The sequence below is a fragment of the Rhinoraja longicauda genome, chromosome 23 (genome assembly GCF_053455715.1).
Source record: "Rhinoraja longicauda isolate Sanriku21f chromosome 23, sRhiLon1.1, whole genome shotgun sequence".
Lineage (NCBI taxonomy): Eukaryota > Metazoa > Chordata > Chondrichthyes > Rajiformes > Arhynchobatidae > Rhinoraja > Rhinoraja longicauda.
This window is the reverse complement of record NC_135975.1, coordinates 36,879,397-36,898,645: the sequence shown is the minus strand read 5'-3', so window position 1 is coordinate 36,898,645 and position 19,249 is coordinate 36,879,397. Positions and strand designations below refer to the sequence as shown.

At 48.1% G+C, this 19,249-nt stretch overlaps 1 protein-coding gene and 1 non-coding gene across 2 annotated transcripts; both read right to left on the bottom strand.

Moving 5' to 3' along the window:
* Positions 1-7,118: 7,118 nt before the first annotated feature.
* slc25a3b (solute carrier family 25 member 3b) lies at positions 7,119-18,644 on the bottom strand. Its single transcript, XM_078420071.1, has 7 exons — positions 18,391-18,644; positions 15,588-15,712; positions 14,166-14,345; positions 12,732-12,913; positions 8,704-8,876; positions 8,191-8,301; positions 7,119-7,890 (listed from the first exon to the last, which is right to left on the bottom strand). Exons 1-7 carry the CDS (start codon positions 18,578-18,580, stop codon positions 7,733-7,735), a joined length of 1,119 nt encoding a protein of 372 aa, XP_078276197.1. The 5' UTR covers positions 18,581-18,644; the 3' UTR covers positions 7,119-7,732.
* Positions 12,453-12,696, bottom strand: LOC144605146 (small nucleolar RNA SNORA53). The gene has a single exon (XR_013548821.1). It is a non-coding gene; the product is annotated as a small nucleolar RNA SNORA53 (small nucleolar RNA).
* Positions 18,645-19,249: the final 605 nt, after the last annotated feature.

The following is a 19,249-nucleotide window of genomic DNA, read 5'->3' as shown; positions in this document are numbered from 1 at the left end:
GCATAGATCAACTTGCACTTTACCCTGTCCAAAACTGTTACAACTGTTTCGTTTCGTTTGGTTGCTGCTGTCTAAATTACTTAAATTATTGTATCGTATGGGAGGCGCATTCCCAATCTCGTTGTACCCCTGGGTACAATGACAATAAAGATATATTGTATTGTATTGTATATAATTATGTTGCAAAGTGGTTCTTTTTGATTTTTGCCCTGGATTTGTCTGTCTGCCACTTTTACTTTTCACCTTGTTACCTATTGTTTCTACCCTCATTTTATCATATCATATATCTACAGCCGGAAACAGGCCTTTTCGGCCCTCCAAGTCCGTGCCGCCCAGTGATCCCCGTACATTAACACTATCCTACACCCACTAGGGACAATTTTTACATTTACCCAGCCAATTAACCTACATACCTGTACATCTTTGGAGTGTGGGAGGAAACCGAAGATCTCGGAGAAAACCCACGCAGGTCACGGGGAGAACGTACAAACTCCTTACAGTGCAGCACCCGTAGTCAGGATCGAACCTGAGTCTCCGGCGCTGCATTCGCTGTAAAGCAGCAACTCTACCGCTGCGCTACCGTGCCGTTATACCCCTGTCTCTCTGCTCTTGTTCCCATCCCCCTGCCAAGATCCCCTCTCATCCTTCTAAACTCCAGTGAATACAAGGCTAGTCTTTTCAATCTTTCCTCATGTCAGTCCCGCCATCCCAGGGATCAATCTCGTGAACCTATGCTGCACTGCCTCAATTAAAAGGATGTCCTTCCTCAAATTAGGAGACCAAAACTGTACACAATACTCCAGATGTGGTCTTACCAGGGCCCTATACAACTGCAGAAGAACCTTACTCCTATTCTGAAATCCTCTCGTTATGAAGGCCAACATGCCATTAGCTTTCTTCACTGCCTGCTGTAGTTGCATGCCAACTTTCAGTGACTGGTGTACAAGGACACCCAGGTCTCGCTGCACTTCCCCCTTACCTAACCTAACACCATTGAGATAATAATCTGCTTCCTTGTTTTTGCGGCCAAAGTGGATAATCTCACATTTATCTATATTATACTGCATCTGCCACGCATCTGCCCACTCACTCAACCTATCCAGGTCACCCTGCAACCTCCTAACATCCTCTTCACAGTTTACACTGCCACCCAGCTTTGTGTCATTCGCAAACTTGCTAGTGTTGCTTCTAATTCCCTCTTCCAAATCATTAACATAAAGAAGAAAAAGGATGAGGCAGACAGCTGGCGAGGCAGCCATTACGCTGGCCATCCGGTAGTCAAATGGAATCCAGTGATTCGGTAAATTGAATCTAAAATTGGTCATGGAAGTGGCGAGGACAATTCTCTGACTGTAGCCTTGACAGCCTGAGTCCTATTGTGCTCAGCAGATTAATGATTTGGATGACATTATTGATGACTCAATTGGAAAATTTGCAGAAAAATGGCAGATGCAGTTTAATCCTGGCAAGTGTGATTTTTGCATTCTGCAAGGTCAAATGTGTACCTTCACCCCAGGATACAAACACCAACCTTGAAAGGATTCAGAGATTTACGAGGATGTTGCCAGGACAAGAGGGTGTGAGCTATAGGGAGAGGTTGAGTGGGCTGGGTCTCTATTCCATGGAGCAGAGGAGGATCTTAGAGGTATACAAAATCACGAGAGTCTCTTGGGTAGTCTCTTGCCCTTAGGAGAATTGGGAGCAGAGGACATAGGTTCAAGGTGAAGGGGAAAAGATTTAATAGGAATCTGAGGGGTAACTTTTTCACACAAAGGGCAGTGGGTTTATGGAACAAGCTGCCAGAAGAGGTAGTTGAAGCTGGGACTATCCCAACATTTAAGAAACAGTTAGACAGGTACATGGACAGGACAAGTTTGGAGGGATATGGACCAAGCGCAGGCAGGTGGGAATAATGTAGTTGGGACAATTGTGGCCGGTGTGGGCGAGTTGGGCTGAAGGGTCTGTTTCCACACTGTATCACTCTCTGACCAACTTGCATATAGCCCACACCTAAGTGCGGGATGGATTGCTGGATGCTGCAAGTGACTACTTGACACTAGTTGGAACTTTGCCTCATTAAACCCAAAACTCCGTCCTAGTTAGACGCAAATTGCTGGAGTAACTCAGCGGGACAAGCAGCATTTCTGGAGAGGAATGGGTGACGTTTCGGGCTGACGCCCTTCTTCAGACTAGTTAGGGATAATGGAAACGAGAGATATAGACGATGATGTGGAGAGATAAAGAACAATGAATGAAAGATATGCAAAAAAAGTAACAATGATAAAGGAAACAGCCATTGTTAGCTGTTTGTCGGGTGGAAGTGAGAAGCTGGTGCAACTGTAAGCCTAGTGGTATGAATAATGATTTTTCTAACTTCAAGTAACCCCGGCATTCCCTCTCTCTACATCCCTCCCCCACCCAAGTCACACCAGCTTCTCATGTAACGTGAGAAAGATCTGTAGGCAGTAAACTGCAAAACCCAGGATCATTCATTGATGGACAGAGGAATCATGGGGTGCAAGTCCATAGCTCCGCAAAAGTGGCCACACACGTAAATGCGGTAAAGAAACTCCACATATTTGCCTTCAATGGTCAACACATTGAATGTGATAGTTGGGAATGATGGAGTTGAATAAAGCTTTGGTTTGGCCACATTTGGAGGAATGTGGTTTTCTGGCGGAGGTTTTGTAGAGGGGGAAGATTTTGCCTGAATTGGAGTTATAATGAGAGGTTGGGCATTGTTGGAACGCTTTCACTTAACAGAAATATTTGAAGTAAGCAGAGTTTCTCTTCCATTGCCCCACCCCCAAGTAGAAATGCCGAATATTTTTTCAAAGTAAAGGTATCTGGATTGCACTGCCTAGGGAGGTGATAAGAAACATTATAGCAATGCATAAGATATAGGACATAGAAAGATATATACCACGTAGAGGCAGTGGCACAGCTGGTAGTTTCTGCCTCAGCGTGGGTTCACTCCTGCTCTCCAGTTCTGTCTGTGCAGAGTTTGCACATTCTTTCTATGACCGCGTGGGATTCCTCCCACCTTGCAAAGAAGGGCACAGCGGTAGAGTTTATGCCTTACAGCGCCAGAGATCCCGGTCCATCCTGACTGCAGGTCGCCTGTACAGAGTTTGTACATTAGGGGCAGTGTTGGACCTCCTGTTAGGAAATGAGATGGGTCAGGTGACGGAGGTATGTGTTGAGGAGCACTTTGGGTCTAGTGATCACAATGCCATTAGTTTCAATATCATTATGGAGAAGGTCAAATCTGGACCAAGGGTTGAGATTTTGGATTGGAGAAAGGCTAATTTTGAGGAGATGAGAAAGGATTTAAAAGGAGTGAAATGGAAATTTTTGTTTTATGAAAAGGATATAATAGAGAAATGGAGGATATTTAAAGGTGAAATTTTGAGAGTACAGAGTCTTTATGTCCCTGTTCGGTGGAAAGGAAAGAATGATAATTTGAAAGAGCCGTGGTTTTCCAGGGAAATTGGACACTTGGTTCGGAAAAAGAGGGATATATACAATAAATATAAGCGGCAGGGAGTAAATGAGGTTCTTGAGGAATATAAAGAATGTAAAAGGAATCTTAAGAAGGAAATTAGAAAAGCGAAAAAAAGATATGAGGCTGCTTTGGCAAGTAATGTAAAAGTAAGCCCCAAGGGGTTCTACAGATATGTCAATAGCAAAAGGATAGTGAGGGATAAAATTGGTCCATTAGAGAGTCAGAGTGGACAGCTATGTGCTGAGCCGGAAGAAATGGGGGAGATATTAAACAATTTCTTTTCTTCGGTATTTACCGAGGAGAAGGATATTGAATTATGTGAGGTAAGCGAAACAAGTAGAGTAGTGATGGAAATTAGGAGGATTAAAGAAGAGGAGGTACGGACACTTTTGAAAAATATAAAAGTGGATAAGTCTCCAGGTCCTGATAGGATATTCCCTAGGACATTGAGGGAAGTTAGTGCAGAAATAGCAGGGGCTATGACGGAAATATTTCAAACGTCATTAGAAACGGGGATGGTGCCGGAAGATTGGCGCATTGCGCATGTTGTGCCTTTGTTTAAAAAAGGTTCTAAAAGTAAACCTAGCAATTATAGACCCATTAGTTTGACGTCTGTGGTGGGAAAATTAATGGAAAAGATACTTAGGGACAATATATATAATTATTTGGATAATCAAGGCCTGATTAGAAACAGTCAACATGGATTTGTGCCTGGAAGGTCATGTTTGACTAATCTTCTTGAATTTTTTGAAGAGGTTACCAGGGAAATTGATAAGGGCAAGGCTGTGGATGTTGTCTATATGGACTTCAGTAAGGCATTTGACAAGGTTCCACATGGAAGGTTGATTAAGAAGGTTAAATCGTTGGGTATTAATAGTGAGGTTGCAAGATGGATTCAACAATGGCTGAATGGGAGATACCAGAGGGTAACGGTTGACAATTGTATGTCAGGTTGGAGGCCAGTGTCTAGTGGAGTACCCCAAGGATCTGTGTTGGGTCCACTGTTGTTTGTCATTTACATTAATGATCTGGATGATGGTGTGGCAAATTGGATTAGTAAATATGCAGATGATACTAAGATAGGTGGAGTAGTTGATAGTGAGGTAGATTTTCAAAGTCTACAGAGAGACTTGGGCCTTTTGGAAGGGTGGGCTGAAAGATGGCAGATGGAGTTTAATGCTGATAAGTGTGAGGTGCTGCATTTTGGTAGGACAAATCAAAATAGGACGTACAGGGTAAATGGTAGGGAATTGAGGAATGCAGTGGAACAGAGGGATCTGGGAATAACTGTGCATTGTTCCCTGAAGGTGGAATCTCATGTGGATAGGGTGGTGAAGAAGGCGTTTGGTATGCTTGCCTTTATAAATCAGAGCATCGAGTATAGAAGTTGGGATGTAATGTTAAAATTGTACAGGGCATTGGTGAGGCCGAATCTGGAGTATGGTGTGCAGTTCTGGTCGCCAAATTATAGGAAGGATGTCGACAAAATGGAGAGGGTACAGAGGAGATTTACTAGAATGTTGCCTGGGTTTCAGCACTTAGGCTACAGAGAGAGGTTGAACAGGTTGGGTCTTTATTCTTTGGAGCGTAGAAGGTCGAGGGGGGACTTGATAGAGGTTTTAAAAATTTTGAGAGGGACGGACAGAGTTGACGTGGGTAGGCTTTTCCCTTTGAGAGTGGGGAAGATTCCAACAAGGGGACATAGCTTCAGAATTGAGGGACAAAGGTTTAGGGGTAACATGAGGGGGAACTTCTTTACTCAGAGGGTGGTGGCTGTATGGAATGGGCTTCCGGTAGAAGTGGTGGAGGCTGGCTCGATTTTATTATTTAAGAGTAAATTGGATAGGTATATGGATAAGAGGGGATTAGAGGGTTATGGTCTGAGTGCAGGTAGATGAGACTAGGTCAGGGAGAATGGTCGGCGTGGACTGGTAGGGCCGGACAGGCCTGTTTCCATGCTGTAGTTGTTATATGTTATATGTTATATTATCTCCAGAACCGTGTGTTTCCCCCGGATGCTCATTTCCTCCCACACTCACAAATCTGATTGATTTTTTTGAAGACGGGACCAAAAAGATCGATGAGGGCAGAGCTGTAGATGTTATATACATGGATTTCAGTAAGGCGTTCAACAAGGTTCCCCATGGTAGGCTGCTCTGGAAGGTCAGATTGCATGAGTTTCAAGAGATAGCTGAATGGATAGCAAATTGGCTCCATGGAAGGAAGCCAAAGGTGATGGTGGAAGGTTGTTTGTCAGACTGGAGGCCTGTGACTAGTGGTGTGCCTCAGGGTTCGATGCTAGGCCCGTGACTGTTTGCGCATACAGGGCAAGATTAGCAAATTTGCTGATACAATAGTTAGTGGTTTTGCAGATAGTGAAGATGGTTGTGAACGATTGCAGCAGGATCAGGATCGATTGGCCAGGTGGGCGGAGGAATGGTTGATGGAATTTAATAGAGAAGTGTGAGTTGTTGCATTTTGGAACGTCGAAGAAGGGCAGGACCTACACAGTAAATGGTATGCCTCTGGGTAGTGTTGTAGAGCAGAGGGATCGATGAGTACAGGTGCATGGTTCCTTGAAGGTCAAATTGCAGGTAGATAAGGTGGTCAAAAAAGCTTTTGGCACTTTGGCCTTCATCAGTCAGAGTATAGAGTATAGAAGTGGGAAGTCATGTTGCAGTTGTATAAGACGTTGGTGCAACCACATTTAGAATATTGTGTTCAGTTCCTGGGCACCATGTTATAGGAAAAAAATATTATCAAGCTTAAAAGGGTTCAGAAAAGATTTACAGGGGTGTTGCCAGAACTAGAGGGTGTGAGCTATAGGGAGAGGTTGAGTAGGCTGGGTCTCTATTCCATGGAGCGCAGGAGGATGAGGGCAGATCTTATAGAGGTGTACAAAATCACGAGAATAATAGATCGGGTAGACACACAGTCTTTTGCCCAGAGTAGGGGAATCAAGGACCAGAGAACATAGGTTCAAGGTGAAGGGGAAAAGATTTAATAGGAATCCGAGGGGTAACTTTTTCACACACAGGGTGGTGGGTGTATGGAACAAGCTGCCAGAGGAGGTAGTTGAGGCTGGGACTATCCCATCATTTAAGAAAGTTAGACAGGTACATGGACAGGACCAGTTTGGAGGGATATGGACCAAGCGCAGGCATGCTGTAGCTGGGACATTGTGGGCCGGTGTGGGCAAGTTGGACCAAAGGGCTTGTTTCCACACTGTATCACTCTATCACTCAAGACATACAAGTTTGTAGGTTAATTGAGCTTCGGTAAAATCGTAAAATTGTCCCTAGTGTGTAGGATAGTGTTAACGTACGGGGATCGCTGGTTAGCACGGACTTGGTGGGACTGTTTCCACGCTGTATCTCTAAACGAAACTACACGCATAAATAGACAGGAGACAGAGGAACACGGGCCATGTACAGCAGAAGTGATTAGTTTAATTTGCCATCAGGGTCTGTGCAGAATGGTGGCTCCTGTGCTGTAATGTTCCATGTTTTCATAACTAAGCCTCATGATATTTGAAAACTAAGCCTCATGATATTGACCGAGTGATTTGGCTGAACTACCATATTATCAATAATGAGGGGCCATTAAACAGCTGGAAAGCTTGCAAATGTTTTATTTGATTCTGACAGAATATCCATAGCAGCAAAGTCTACATGCCTGCAGCACAAGACTACTTGGTAATATTAACCTCACTCACATCAATGACTCAAGAACCTTCAATAGGACAACTACTAAAGTGGATGTTACCCACTTGCAGAGAGCACAAGGGACGACTTTAAAAAGTTTAAACCAACTCAGCATTACAGAATAACTTTGTAATTTAGTTACAAATCAATAGCAACCAAGCAGCTTTAAACGTGTTTTACTGACTAAACCAAATATACAATAGCTGTGGCTTTGCGAATAGATTGTTCTGCTTAACAAATTTCCAGACAGAAATGATTTTGTATTTCATTGAAACTGAAAGTTTTGATCTATTCTATTAAATTTATAAACAAGCCTGCAAACGAAGTGGATCATTTTACACATCTAAAACTTGGGTTTAATGTTCTTTATTCAGAAATGGAGCTGACTTTGCCAGCATTCACCACTGTGGCATTACAGACATGATACTTGAATATTAAATAAAACTTTTTTTACATGTCTTACGGATGTGTGCAAGATATCTGGCCCAAGCAGGGAGTAGGCCAAGTCCACCTGTGTAGTTTTTCACTTAATTCCAAGCTGCTTCTTCAGCGACTCTGGCATCTCGGGTGGCGGTGGGCGGGGCAGCCTGAAGTAAACCTTCACCGAGTCGTAGATAAACCACTGCAAGGCGGTCAGTGTACCGATCATGATGATACGGGCAACCAGTCCCTTCCACACTCCTGTAAAACAAAACATTCAGTTACCACCTCTAACTGGGAATTGACACAACATCTAGAAGGCGGCAAGGTGGTGCAGCGGTAGAGTTGCTGCTGCCTTGCTGCGCCAGAGACCAATCCTTTCTATACGGAGTTTACACTCCAAGGACGTACAGGTCTGTGAACTAATTGGCTTGGTATAATTGTAAATTGTTCATAGTATGTGTGGGATATGGTTAGCATGTGGGGATCATTGGTCGGCATGGACTCGACAGGCTGAAGGGTCTGTTTCCGCGCTGTAACTCTAAACTAAACATTGCTTACCTGCAGGTCCAAGCTTCTTCAAAACCTGGATAGCAGAGCTGCCGCTTTCCTTATTCAGCACGGAAACCACAGAGTCAGCAGGGTGCGATACGATAGCACAAAACACACCAGCTGCAAAGAATATGCAGAATATGTGGTTACAAATGTCCACAGGGGCCAAGAAACCAGTAAATGACCTACAAATACTGGAACTGAACACAAAATGTTATCGCAATGGAAGCATCCCAAGAACCCTGCTTTACCTACCAACCCAACATTCACCCTTCATGACATTCCCTTAATCAAGACCTCAACCAGAATGCAAACTCTGAACTTCTGCAGCACAAAAAGCCTTGAGATGACTCATCAACAAAGCTTTCTCTTTGCCTCAGAAACAGATGAAACTACCCTCTTGGAAAGTAGTTTGTGAATCTCTTTCACCATTATTTGTGAAATGTCCATGCATCAATTAATAGTCTACAAACTGTTTGTGTGATATTTAAATCCTTCGATGTTTCCACAGAAGGTTCTTACCAATATATCCAGCAACAAAGGTCACCACCAGCTGCTCTGCTTTGGTGCAGTCACTACGTGGCTTAGGGACCACGTGCTTGTACAACGCTTCAACTGTGCGCTCAAAGCAAGCGAACTTCATCATCGTGTAAGGAATCTGTCGCATCCAAAGAGGGGCAACACCTTTATAGAATCTATCAAACAAAATGTATGAGTGAAGCTTTTAACTTCCTGCAACACAGGAAGAGGTCAAAATCCAAAGCCTATTTCAAAATCCTCATCCGGAAAGTGTGGAGAACCAAATGTGTTACTGCGCCACACAGACGTTATGCCAACATATCATCTTCAGCTTAGTTTAGAGATACATCGCAGAAACAGGCCCTTTGGCACACTGAGTACGCACCGACCAGCAATCCCCACACACTAACATTATCCTACATACAATAAGGACAATTAACGTTTATATCAAGCCAATTGAGCTGTATGTCTTTGGAATGTGGGAGAAAACTAGAGCACCTGGATGCTGATACCTAGTTAAGCTGATATCATCTGCCTGTACAAGATCCATATCCCTTGCACTTCTATGTGCCTATCTAAGAGCCTCTTAATTGCCACTATTGGATCTTCGTGCAGCGTCACCCATGTTCCAGGCCAAGGAACTGCAAATGAAATTTAACCGACAAGTGTGAGGTGTTGCACTTTCACCATCCCTGGCAATGTGTTCCAACCCCCCTCTCCCCCCATAACTATGCCCTCTGATGTTGGACATTACAATCCTGGGAAGAAGGTTCTGTGCCCCCATATCTATGTCTCTCAATAGAGTTGCAGATGAAAGTAAAATTAGTGGTAAAATCCTCCCTCATTAGTGACAGTGAGGGAGAATATCCAATTTTACAAGGTCTATTATCAATTGGGGAGGTGAGCCAAGGAAAGGAAATTTAACTGGCAAGCGTGAGATGATGCACATTGTCAGTCATGTCCTCGTCCGACATACCACAGTAAATGCAAGAGTCCTGGAGAGTATGACAGAACAAAGATGTAAAAATACAAGTGTATGGTTCCCTGAAAGGGGCAAGTCAGGTAGTCAGGTGAAGAGGTATTTAGCAGCTTGCCTTCATTGAGAAGGGCATGGAGTACAAAGGTTAGGATATTATGATGCAGTTGCACCAGTCATTGGTAAGATAACACTTGAAGTACTGTGTGCAATTCTGGTCACTCAGCTACAGGGAGGATGTCATTAAGTTGGAAAGATTGCTGAGAGATTCACCAGGATGTTACCATATCATATATCTACAGCCGGAAACAGGCCTTTTCGGCCCTCCAAGTCCGTGCCGCCCAGTGATCCCCGTACATTAACACTATCCTACACCCACTAGGGACAATTTTTACATTTACCCAGCCAATTAACCTACATACCTGTACGTCTTTGGAGTGTGGGAGGAAACCGAAGATCTCGGAGAAAACCCACGCAGGTCACGGGGAGAACGTACAAACTCCTTACAGTGCAGCACCCGTAGTCAGGATCGAACCTGTGTCTCCGGCGCTGCATTCGCTGTAAAGCAGCAACTCTACCGCTGCGCTACCGTGCCGCTTGGGCTTGGGCTTGATTTGTTGCTTGGGCTTGATTTATCGGGAGAGGTTGAATTGGTTGGGACTGTTTTCCCTTTGGAATACAAGAGTTTGAGGAGTACAAGATCACGAGGAACATGGATAAAATGAACGCTCAAAATATTTTCCCAAGAGTAGAGCATTCTAAAGGCCTTGGGTGAGATATTTAAGATGGACTTCTCAGGAGGCAGCTTTTTCATTCAGAAGACGGCGCAGCGGTAGAGTTGCTGCCTTTCAGCACCAGAAACTTGGGTTCCATCCTGACTACGGGTGCTGTCTGTACAGTTTGTACCTTCTCCCTAGGGACAATTTTCCCTATGACCACGTGGGTTTTCACCGGGTGCTCCGGTTTCCTTGCACACTCCAAAGACATTTGTAGGTTAATTGGCTTCTGGAAAATTGTCCCTAGTGCGCAGGATAATGATCGAGCTGAAGGGCCTTTTCAACACCGTGTCTCCAAACTAAATTGAAGGATAGTCCGCATCTGGACCAATCTGCCAAGATAGTTGGAAAGGGCAGATAGATGGGTTGGAAGGGGTCGGTGGGAGTGGGGACTTTGAAAAATATAACATTGTTCTAAAGCAGACAGAAGCCCCTTAATAATGATGTTCTGTGTTTAGAAACATTCCCTCCCAACTCTCCTTTGACTCCTCCCACTTCCTCCAAACCAGAGGCGTAGCTATGGGCACTCGCATGGGCCCTAGCTATGCCCGCCTCTTTGTCGGGTACGTCCAACAATCCCTGTTCCGGACGTACACTGGCCCCATCCCCGAACTCTACCTCCGCTACATCGACGACTGCATTGGTGCTACCTCTTGTACCCATGCAGAACTCACTGACTTCATACACTTCACTTCCAATTTCCATCCTGCTCTTAAATATACTTGGACCATCTCCGACATCTCCCTCCCTTTTCTGGTCCTCACCATCTCCATCACAGGAGACAGACTAGTGACTGACATCTACTATAAACCCACTGACTCGCATAGCTATTTGGACTACACTTCTTCCCACCCCGTCTCCTGCAAAAAGTCTATCCTCTACTCCCAATTCCTCCGTCTACACCGCATCTGCGCCCGGGATGAGGTGTTTCACACTAGGGCATCAGAGATGTCCTCATTCTTCTGGAAACGGGGCTTCCCCTCTTCCATTATAGATGAGGCTCTCACTAGGGTCTCTTCTACATCCCGCAGCTCCCCTCTTGCTCCCCCTCCCTCCATTCGTAACAAGGACAGAATCCCCCTCGTTCTCACCTTCAACCCCATCAGCCAGCGTATCCAACAAATCATCCTCCAACATTTCCGTCACCTACAACGGGACCCTACTACGGGCCACATCTTCCCATCCCCTCCCCTTTCTGCGTTCTGCAGAGACCGTTCCCTCCGTAACTCCCTGGTCCACTCGTCCCTTCCTACCCAAACCACCCCATCCCCGGGCACCTTCCCCAGCAACTGCAACACCTGTCCCTTTACCTCCCCCCTCAACTCCATCCAAGGACCCAAACAGTCTTTCCAGTTGAGACAGAGGTTCACCTGCACCTCCTCCAACCTCATCTATTGTATCCGCTGCTCTAGATGTCAACTTCTTTACATCGGTGAAACCAAATGCTGGCTTGGCGATCGTTTTGCTCAACACCTTCGCTCAGTCCGCCTTAACCAACCTGATCTCCCGGTGGCTGAGCACTTCAACTCCCCCTCCCAATCCCAGTCTGACCTTTCTGTCATGGGCCTCCTCCAGTGCCATAGTGAGGCCCACCGGAAATTGGAGGAACAGCATCTCGTATTTCGCTTGGGCAGCTTGCAGCCCAGCGGTATGAACATTGACTTCTCCAACTTTAGATAGTTCCTCTGTCCCTCTCTTCCCCTCCCCCTTCCCAGTTCTCCCTCTATCTTCTTGTCTTTGTCTTTGTCCCGCCCCCCTGACATCAGTCTGAAGAAGGGTCTCGACCCGAAACGTCACCCATTCCTTCTCTCCTGAGATGCTGCCTGACCTGCTGAGTTACTCCAGCATTTTGTGAAATAAATACCTTCGATTTGTACCAGCATCTGCAGTTATTTTCTTACTCTCCCAAACATTTACCTTGGACAATTTACCTGCAGCACCATTTTTCCCCGATAGTGTATGGCAGAAACAAGATATAAATTAACTTTAACAATACAATTAATGTCCGCAAATCAGCCGGGACCCAGTGGTAGTAAACAGCCTGCAATACAGACTATTCACACTGGACCAGGCAAGGCCAACATGCAGGTAGATTATTCTCACACATCAATGACTCAAGCACCTTCGACTATACAACCATGAAAGTTGTGGATGACCTGGTAACCATACTGGAAAACCCATCACATGGAATGATCCAGAACAGCAAGACAGATACACCCCAAAGGTGGATCTAAGGAATGTGTTGGCAAATACAAATGGTGAATGCAAGCCATACTTACGCCCAAATTCCTTCTTCAGCATACATTTTGGGTGCAGCTTCTCTTAGAGTGTTTGCATATCCAGGTTTGGTCTGAATACGGACCTTACAAGCTTCCATCGGGCACAGTGCAATATCCGCTAAGAATTCAGCACTAGCAGATGCAGCAAGGTACAAAGATGTTCGCCACAGGTAGGCATTTTCCTACAATGAGAGGCAAATTATACCTTTTCTGATGCAAATTTAAATCACTGGTTTCAAATTGTCAAAAGAAACATTATAGGACTTAATGCAGCACATCACTTTCGTTTCATTTCCCCAAGGAAAGACTAGGTGGGCAGATCGTGTATGTATGTGGATTACCTGAAGTAGGAAAATTTAATATCCTACTATTGGGTTGTAAGCCACCAAGGTGGACTATAAAATGGTGTTCTTCCAATTTATATTTAGCTTCTATAACAATGGAAAGGGTAGAGTATGCGTGGGCAAGGGAAGGAGAGTTAAAGAAGCAGCAAGTTTGAGATCGCTGTTGTGGAACGCAGGTGCTGGGCCACCTCGTCTATACTTGGCTTCAACGGGGAAGAGGTGCCATCCTGAGAATTGAATGAAGACCAGGTTGGAAGAGGTGCTGGAGGACCTCCGAGGTGCTGTTTCGGTCCCTGGGTGGCAGTGAGAAAGGGCACAAGGACAGGTGGTAAGTGTCAGGCGATGGGGATTGCTGAGTGGAGAGGAACAAGATGAATAGGGAGACAAAGAGAGCGTCCTTGGTGAACGTGTGACGGTAGTGATATTCACTTGGAGCTGACTGAAATGGCAGAGAATGGTGCAGAGATCAGTGGAGTGAAAGAGGAGGGAGCTTACAACCTCGTGCTATGAATCCTGGTCCTCCCCTCCCACTCTCACCATTCACATCGTTACCTCATTCACTTCTCTACCCATCATCCCCTCCCCATCTGTTTCCACCTGCTATCGAGCAGCCTCTGCCTCATCCCATTATACCAACAATCTTTCCCATTCCCTCAATCCTGATCTCAACCTGAAACTTTGAATTGCACGTTTTGCCTTCACAGGTGCTGCTTGACTGACCGAGTTCCAGAGTTGGTTATTCTTGATTCCAAGATCTGCAGTCCCATATTTCTCCTAGGTTTTCCAAAGTTTTCTTATGTTTTTCTTCAGCTTTCAAGTTGATGCTGAACAATCTCACCAGCCCCAATCTCCCTCATATCCCTGTGGCCTTCTCTGACCTTCAGACTGTGGTCATTTTTTCCTCCCCAACATTCTTGGTTCATATGCATTTTTATTTAAACAGTATCTACAACAATAACTCACCAAGCTACAACCTGCACTACCATGAAGTATTTTAGCACTCATATAAAATACCTAGTCCTGTTCATATGTAACAGCACAGTACAACAGAGAAAACGTCTAAACTCAAAAGTTTTCAAAAGTTGCTTACATCGCCCAATAGATCACCATACACATTCTTGAAGACTTCATAGAAACCAAATTTGCACAGTCCTTGCATTGAATATCCGATGAAGGTTGGAGCCCATCCCTTAGCCAGGCCACGGACACCATCTTCTTTCAGTGTGACAGAAAACCCTTTGAAGATGCTTTGATATTTGCCAGGATCCACCTGGTTAAATGAAAACAAGTTATCCTTTTTATAACAATGGTGAGTTTAATTCCCATTTTGCAATTTTTAAAACTCCCCATTAAATTGACAGGTTTGGACACTTATAAGTGACTCAGTCTGAAAAAATCCACATCACGTGCCATTAATGTTAAAGAGCAGTACAGATAGTGACATATGTTGAATAGGGAATGGGATAGAGGGAGAAATTAGAATAAAAGTAACAGCAGAATGCCATTCAGCACTCCCACACTCAATCATTCATTGTAATCAGAGCAGACCCATTACACTGACTGCACATCGCTTAATATTCAAAATCAGATTGAGATATATTTGGTGACCGAGGTTCCACAGCCCACTTGGGGAGGTGATTCCAAAGGTACACAACCCACAGGGCAAATTTTTTCATCAAAAATGGTCTACTAATGTTGATATTGTGACTTCTGGTTGAAGACATGTCAGAACCAACTCTGTATTTAGCGTGCCGACTCACCCAAAAAACTGTGTTTCAATGAGACTTCAATTTTTCTGAACGCTAGAGTACAAATCATTCTGCTTAATCTCACTTCAAGCTCCTTCATCCCAGAAATCAATCTACCACAATATACCCATCCATTGCATGGATAGACACCAGACCTGTGTATTGTATTCCCAAAGTTATCAGGCTGGGGATCTATATCATTGGGGCTAAACATTTAGTTTAGAGATACAGAGCCCTTCGAGTCCACGCCAACCAGCAATTCACACACATTGACACTATCCTACACATACTAAGGACAATTTATAATTATACCATGCCAATTAACCTACAAACTTGTATGCCTACGGAGTTTGGGGGGAAACCAGAAATCAGAGAGAAAACCCAGACAAGTCACGGGTAGAATGTACAAACTCTGTACAGGCAGCACCCGTAGTCAGGATTGAACCTGGGTCTCTGGCGTCGCAAGACAGCAACTCTACCGTTGTGCTACCTTTCCGTCCCAATAAATTCCAGTTATCTTCTTAAACTTTTGTTATACTTTCAATAATTCCAGTTATCTTCTTAAACTTTTGTTAACTTTCAGTAATTCCCTCAAAACATTAATGCATTTCAATCTCATTTCAAAATAAATAAACTGCTTATTCCAACAATACACACTCACATTTTCCACGTTAAAAGTGTGCACATATCGACTCTGATGGTACTGTAAAAGCTGGGACAATAGTGAAACTCCGGTACAATTCATATTAACATTAAATACAAACCTGGATTCGACACTTCACCAGATCCAATGGAACAACTGCAGTGTGTGTAAGACCACAACTCAGCACACCTCCAAAGCCACACAAAGCATAAAATTTTGCGGAGCCATATTCACAGCTGTATTCCTCTGCAGTACAGTAAAACAAAGACACACCATGCATGTTAGTTTAAATGTTTTAGTTGAGCAGGCAAGTCACCAGAATTGAAGCTGTGCTTCCACAGTTCAGATTCCACTGGTTTAAGACCCTCGTCTTCCTGCTAGGCGGGGTTAACTATCCCCCACACAACCAACCTGAATCCTGCATTTAACCAGATCCAAGGGTACCACCGCTGTGTGTGTGGTACCGCAGCTGAGGATACCACCCAGGCCACACAAGGCATAGAACCGAGCAGAACCATACTCGCAGCTGTACACTTCCTCTCCTGTGTGGGAAAGGACAGGGTGAAAGCAAGGCTGGAAGAAACCACGGCCCAAAGGAATGAAGGAAGACACAGCAGGGGTACTGGGGCAGCCAGGTTTAGAAAGGGGAGAGGTACTAGAGAGGGGTCAGGATCGGGTGAAGGGAGGAGTGACACGACAGGAGAGTAAAGCGGTCAGGATGTTGGGTGGGGTGGGTAGAGAAAAAAATGCAGGTCAGTAGAGATCCAGACAGGGGAATAGAGAGAGGTCAAGATGGCGAGGGAACAGTGAAGAGAGAGAATGAGAGTCAGGGTAGAGAAATAGAGATCTGGACGTGGTTAAGAGAGTCAGTTAGGGAAGGGGAGAGGGGTCAGGGCGGGGGTGGAGAGTTCAGAGAAAATAGATGTTCCTGTACCTCTGGGGAAGGAGAATTGGGATGGGGAGGTTAGAGATTGGGGGGGAATAGAGAATCGAGATGGGGGAAGGATGGAGAGGGGTTGGGACGGGGAGGGTAGCAATATAGGGGGCTAGAGACGGGGGAAGAGTAGAAATACAGGGGGCTAGAGACGGGGAAGAGTAGAGATATTTGGAATGGGGAGGATAGAGTGAGTTGGAGGGTGGTAGGAGAGTTGATAAGTGTGTGGGGTGGGAGGTGGTAGATGGCTGTGTTGGGGAGGGTAGAGCAAGTTGGGATGGAGGGCGGCTGGAGATGGGGTGGAGGGTGGTGTGAGTTGGCTGTGTTGGGGAGGGTAGAGCAGGGTTGGGGTTGGGGTGGGGGTTGGTGAGTTGGGATGGAGGGTGGTGTGAGTTGGCTGTGTTGGGGAGGGTAGAGCAGGGTTGGGGTTGGGGTGGGGGTTGGTGAGTTAGGGTGGAGGGTGGTGTGAGTTGGCTGTGTTGGGGAGGGTAGAGCAGGGTTGGGGTGGGGGTTGGTGAGTTAGGGTGGAGGGTGGTGTGAGTTGGCTGTGTTGGGGAGGGTAGAGCAGGGTTGGGGTTGGGGTGGGGGTTGGTGAGTTAGGGTGGAGGGTGGTGTGAGTTGGCTGTGTTGGGGAGGGTAGAGCAGGGTTGGGGTGGGGGTTGGTGAGTTAGGGTGGAGGGTGGTGTGAGTTGGCTGTGTTGGGGAGGGTAGAGCAGGGTTGGGGTTGGGGTGGGGGTTGGTGAGTTAGGGTGGAGGGTGGTGTGAGTTGGCTGTGTTGGGGAGGGTAGAGCAGGGTTGGGGTAGGGGTGGGGGTTGGTGAGTTGGGATGGAGGGTGGTGTGAGTTGGCTGTGTTGGGGAGGGTAGAGCAGGGTTGGGGTGGGGGTTGGGGTTGGGATGGAGGGTGGTGTGAGTTGGCTGTGTTGGGGAGGGTAGAGCAGGGTTGGGGTGGGGGTTGGGGTTGGGATGGAGGGTGGTGTGAGTTGGCTGTGTTGGGGAGGGTAGAGCAGGGTTGGGGTTGGGGTGGGGGTTGGTGAGTTAGGGTGGAGGGTGGTGTGAGTTGGCTGTGTTGGGGAGGGTAGAGCAGGGTTGGGGTAGGGGTGGGGGTTGGTGAGTTGGGATGGAGGGTGGTGTGAGTTGGCTGTGTTGGGGAGGGTAGAGCAGGGTTGGGGTTGGGGTGGGGGTGGAGGGTGGTGTGAGTTGGCTGTGTTGGGGAGGGTAGAGCAGGGTTGGGGTGGGGGTTGGTGAGTTGGGATGGAGGGTGGTGTGAGTTGGCTGTGTTGGGGAGGGGAGAGCAGGGTTGGGGTGGGGGTGGGGGTTGGGGTGGGGTTGGGGTTGGGGTGGGGGTGGGGGTTGGGGTGGGGGTGGGGGTGGGGGTGGGGGTTGGGGTGGGGGTGGGGGTGGGGGTTGGGGTGGGGGTTGGGGTTGGGATGGAGGGTGGTGTGAGTTGGCTGTGTTGGGGAGGGTAGAGCAGGGTTGGGGTTGGGGTGGGGGTGGGGGTTGGGGGTGGGGGTGGGGGTTGGGGTTGGGGTTGGGGTGGGGGTTGGGGTTGGGGTGGGGGTGGGGGTTGGGGTTGGGGGTGGGGGTTGGGGTTGGGGTTGGGGTGGGGGTTGGGGTGGGGGTGGGGGTGGGGGTTGGGGGTGGGGGTGGGGGTGGGGGTGGGGGTTGGGGTTGGGGTTGGGGTTGGGGTTGGGGTTGGGGTGGGGGTTGGGGTGGGGGTTGGGGTGGGGGTTGGGGTTGGGGTTGGGGTTGGGGTTGGGGTGGGGGTTGGGGTTGGGGTGGGGGTTGGTCTGAGACCAGTTGCCGGCCGGCGGACCAGGAGCCCGGCCTTGGAGTTAGAGGTCACGTGTTCCTCGGTCAAGGGCAGAGACCGGTTGGGCGCCGAGGAGGATGCCCGTCCACCGGGCCCGGCCCCCCACGTTCCTCTCCTCTCCTCTCCTCTCCCCTGCGTCCCCTCCCCTCCCCGCGGACCCGGCCCCGCTGCCATCTTACCCGAGGCGGCGGCCGCGGCCAGGCGCCGGCTCACCGGGGCAGCACATGGGGGAGACGCGGCCGCCTGCTCGGTGCCGGGGCTGCGGCTGAGTCCGGGCCCGCTGTCGCCGCGGTCGGCAATCAGCTGGAAGCGGGGCGCGCTGAAGGGGTTGGCCGCAGCCAAGCGGAGCAGCAGCGCGGCAGAGTCCATGACCGAGCGGCCGCAGTGTCGCTGCGAAATGGAGGAGTCTGCGTGCCCGCGCGCACGCGCACGCGCTCGCCACCGTCAGCGCGGCGGGCGTACACGTCACCGCGCCCGGCCACTACGTCAGCGCGGCGGGCGGGTGGGGGCCGCAGCGGATTGGTGGGATGCGAGCGCGCGCGTGGGGGTACGGACGGAGGAGGGGGAAGGGCTACCTGTCCTTGCAGCTCACGCCTGGAGCAGCCGGCATTGCAGTGCCCTTCCCCAGCCAGCGGGGCGGCATTGCAGTGCCCTTCCCCAGCCAGCGGGCCGGCATTGCAGTGCCCTTCCCCAGCCAGCGGGGCGGCATTGCAGTGCCCTTCCCCAGCCAGCGGGCCGGCATTGCAGTGCCCTTCCCCAGCCAGCGGGGCGGCATTGCAGTGCCCTTCCCCAGCCAGCGGGGCGGCATTGCAGTGCCCTTCCCCAGCCAGCGGGGCGGCATTGCAGTGCCCTTCCCCAGCCAGCGGGGCGGCATTGCAGTGCCCTTCCCCAGCCAGCGGGGCGGCATTGCAGTGCCCTTCCCCAGCCAGCGGACCGGCATTGCAGTGCCCTTCCCCAGCCAGCGGGGCGGCATTGCAGTGCCCTTCCCCAGCCAGCGGGGCGGCATTGCAGTGCCCTTCCCCAGCCAGCGGACCGGCA

Bases quoted from the DNA above. Each gene is read 5' to 3' on its own strand.
- slc25a3b (XM_078420071.1), bottom strand. From the start codon at position 18,580: ATGGACTCTGCCGCGCTGCTGCTCCGCTTGGCTGCGGCCAACCCCTTC. The intron at 14,346-15,587 runs GTTTGTATTTAA...TCATTTAACCAG, and splicing joins TGGTGAAGTGTCGAATCCAG to GTGGATCCTGGCAAATATCA. The intron at 12,914-14,165 runs GTAAGCAACTTT...CTCTCATTGTAG, and splicing joins ATGGTGATCTATTGGGCGAT to GAAAATGCCTACCTGTGGCG.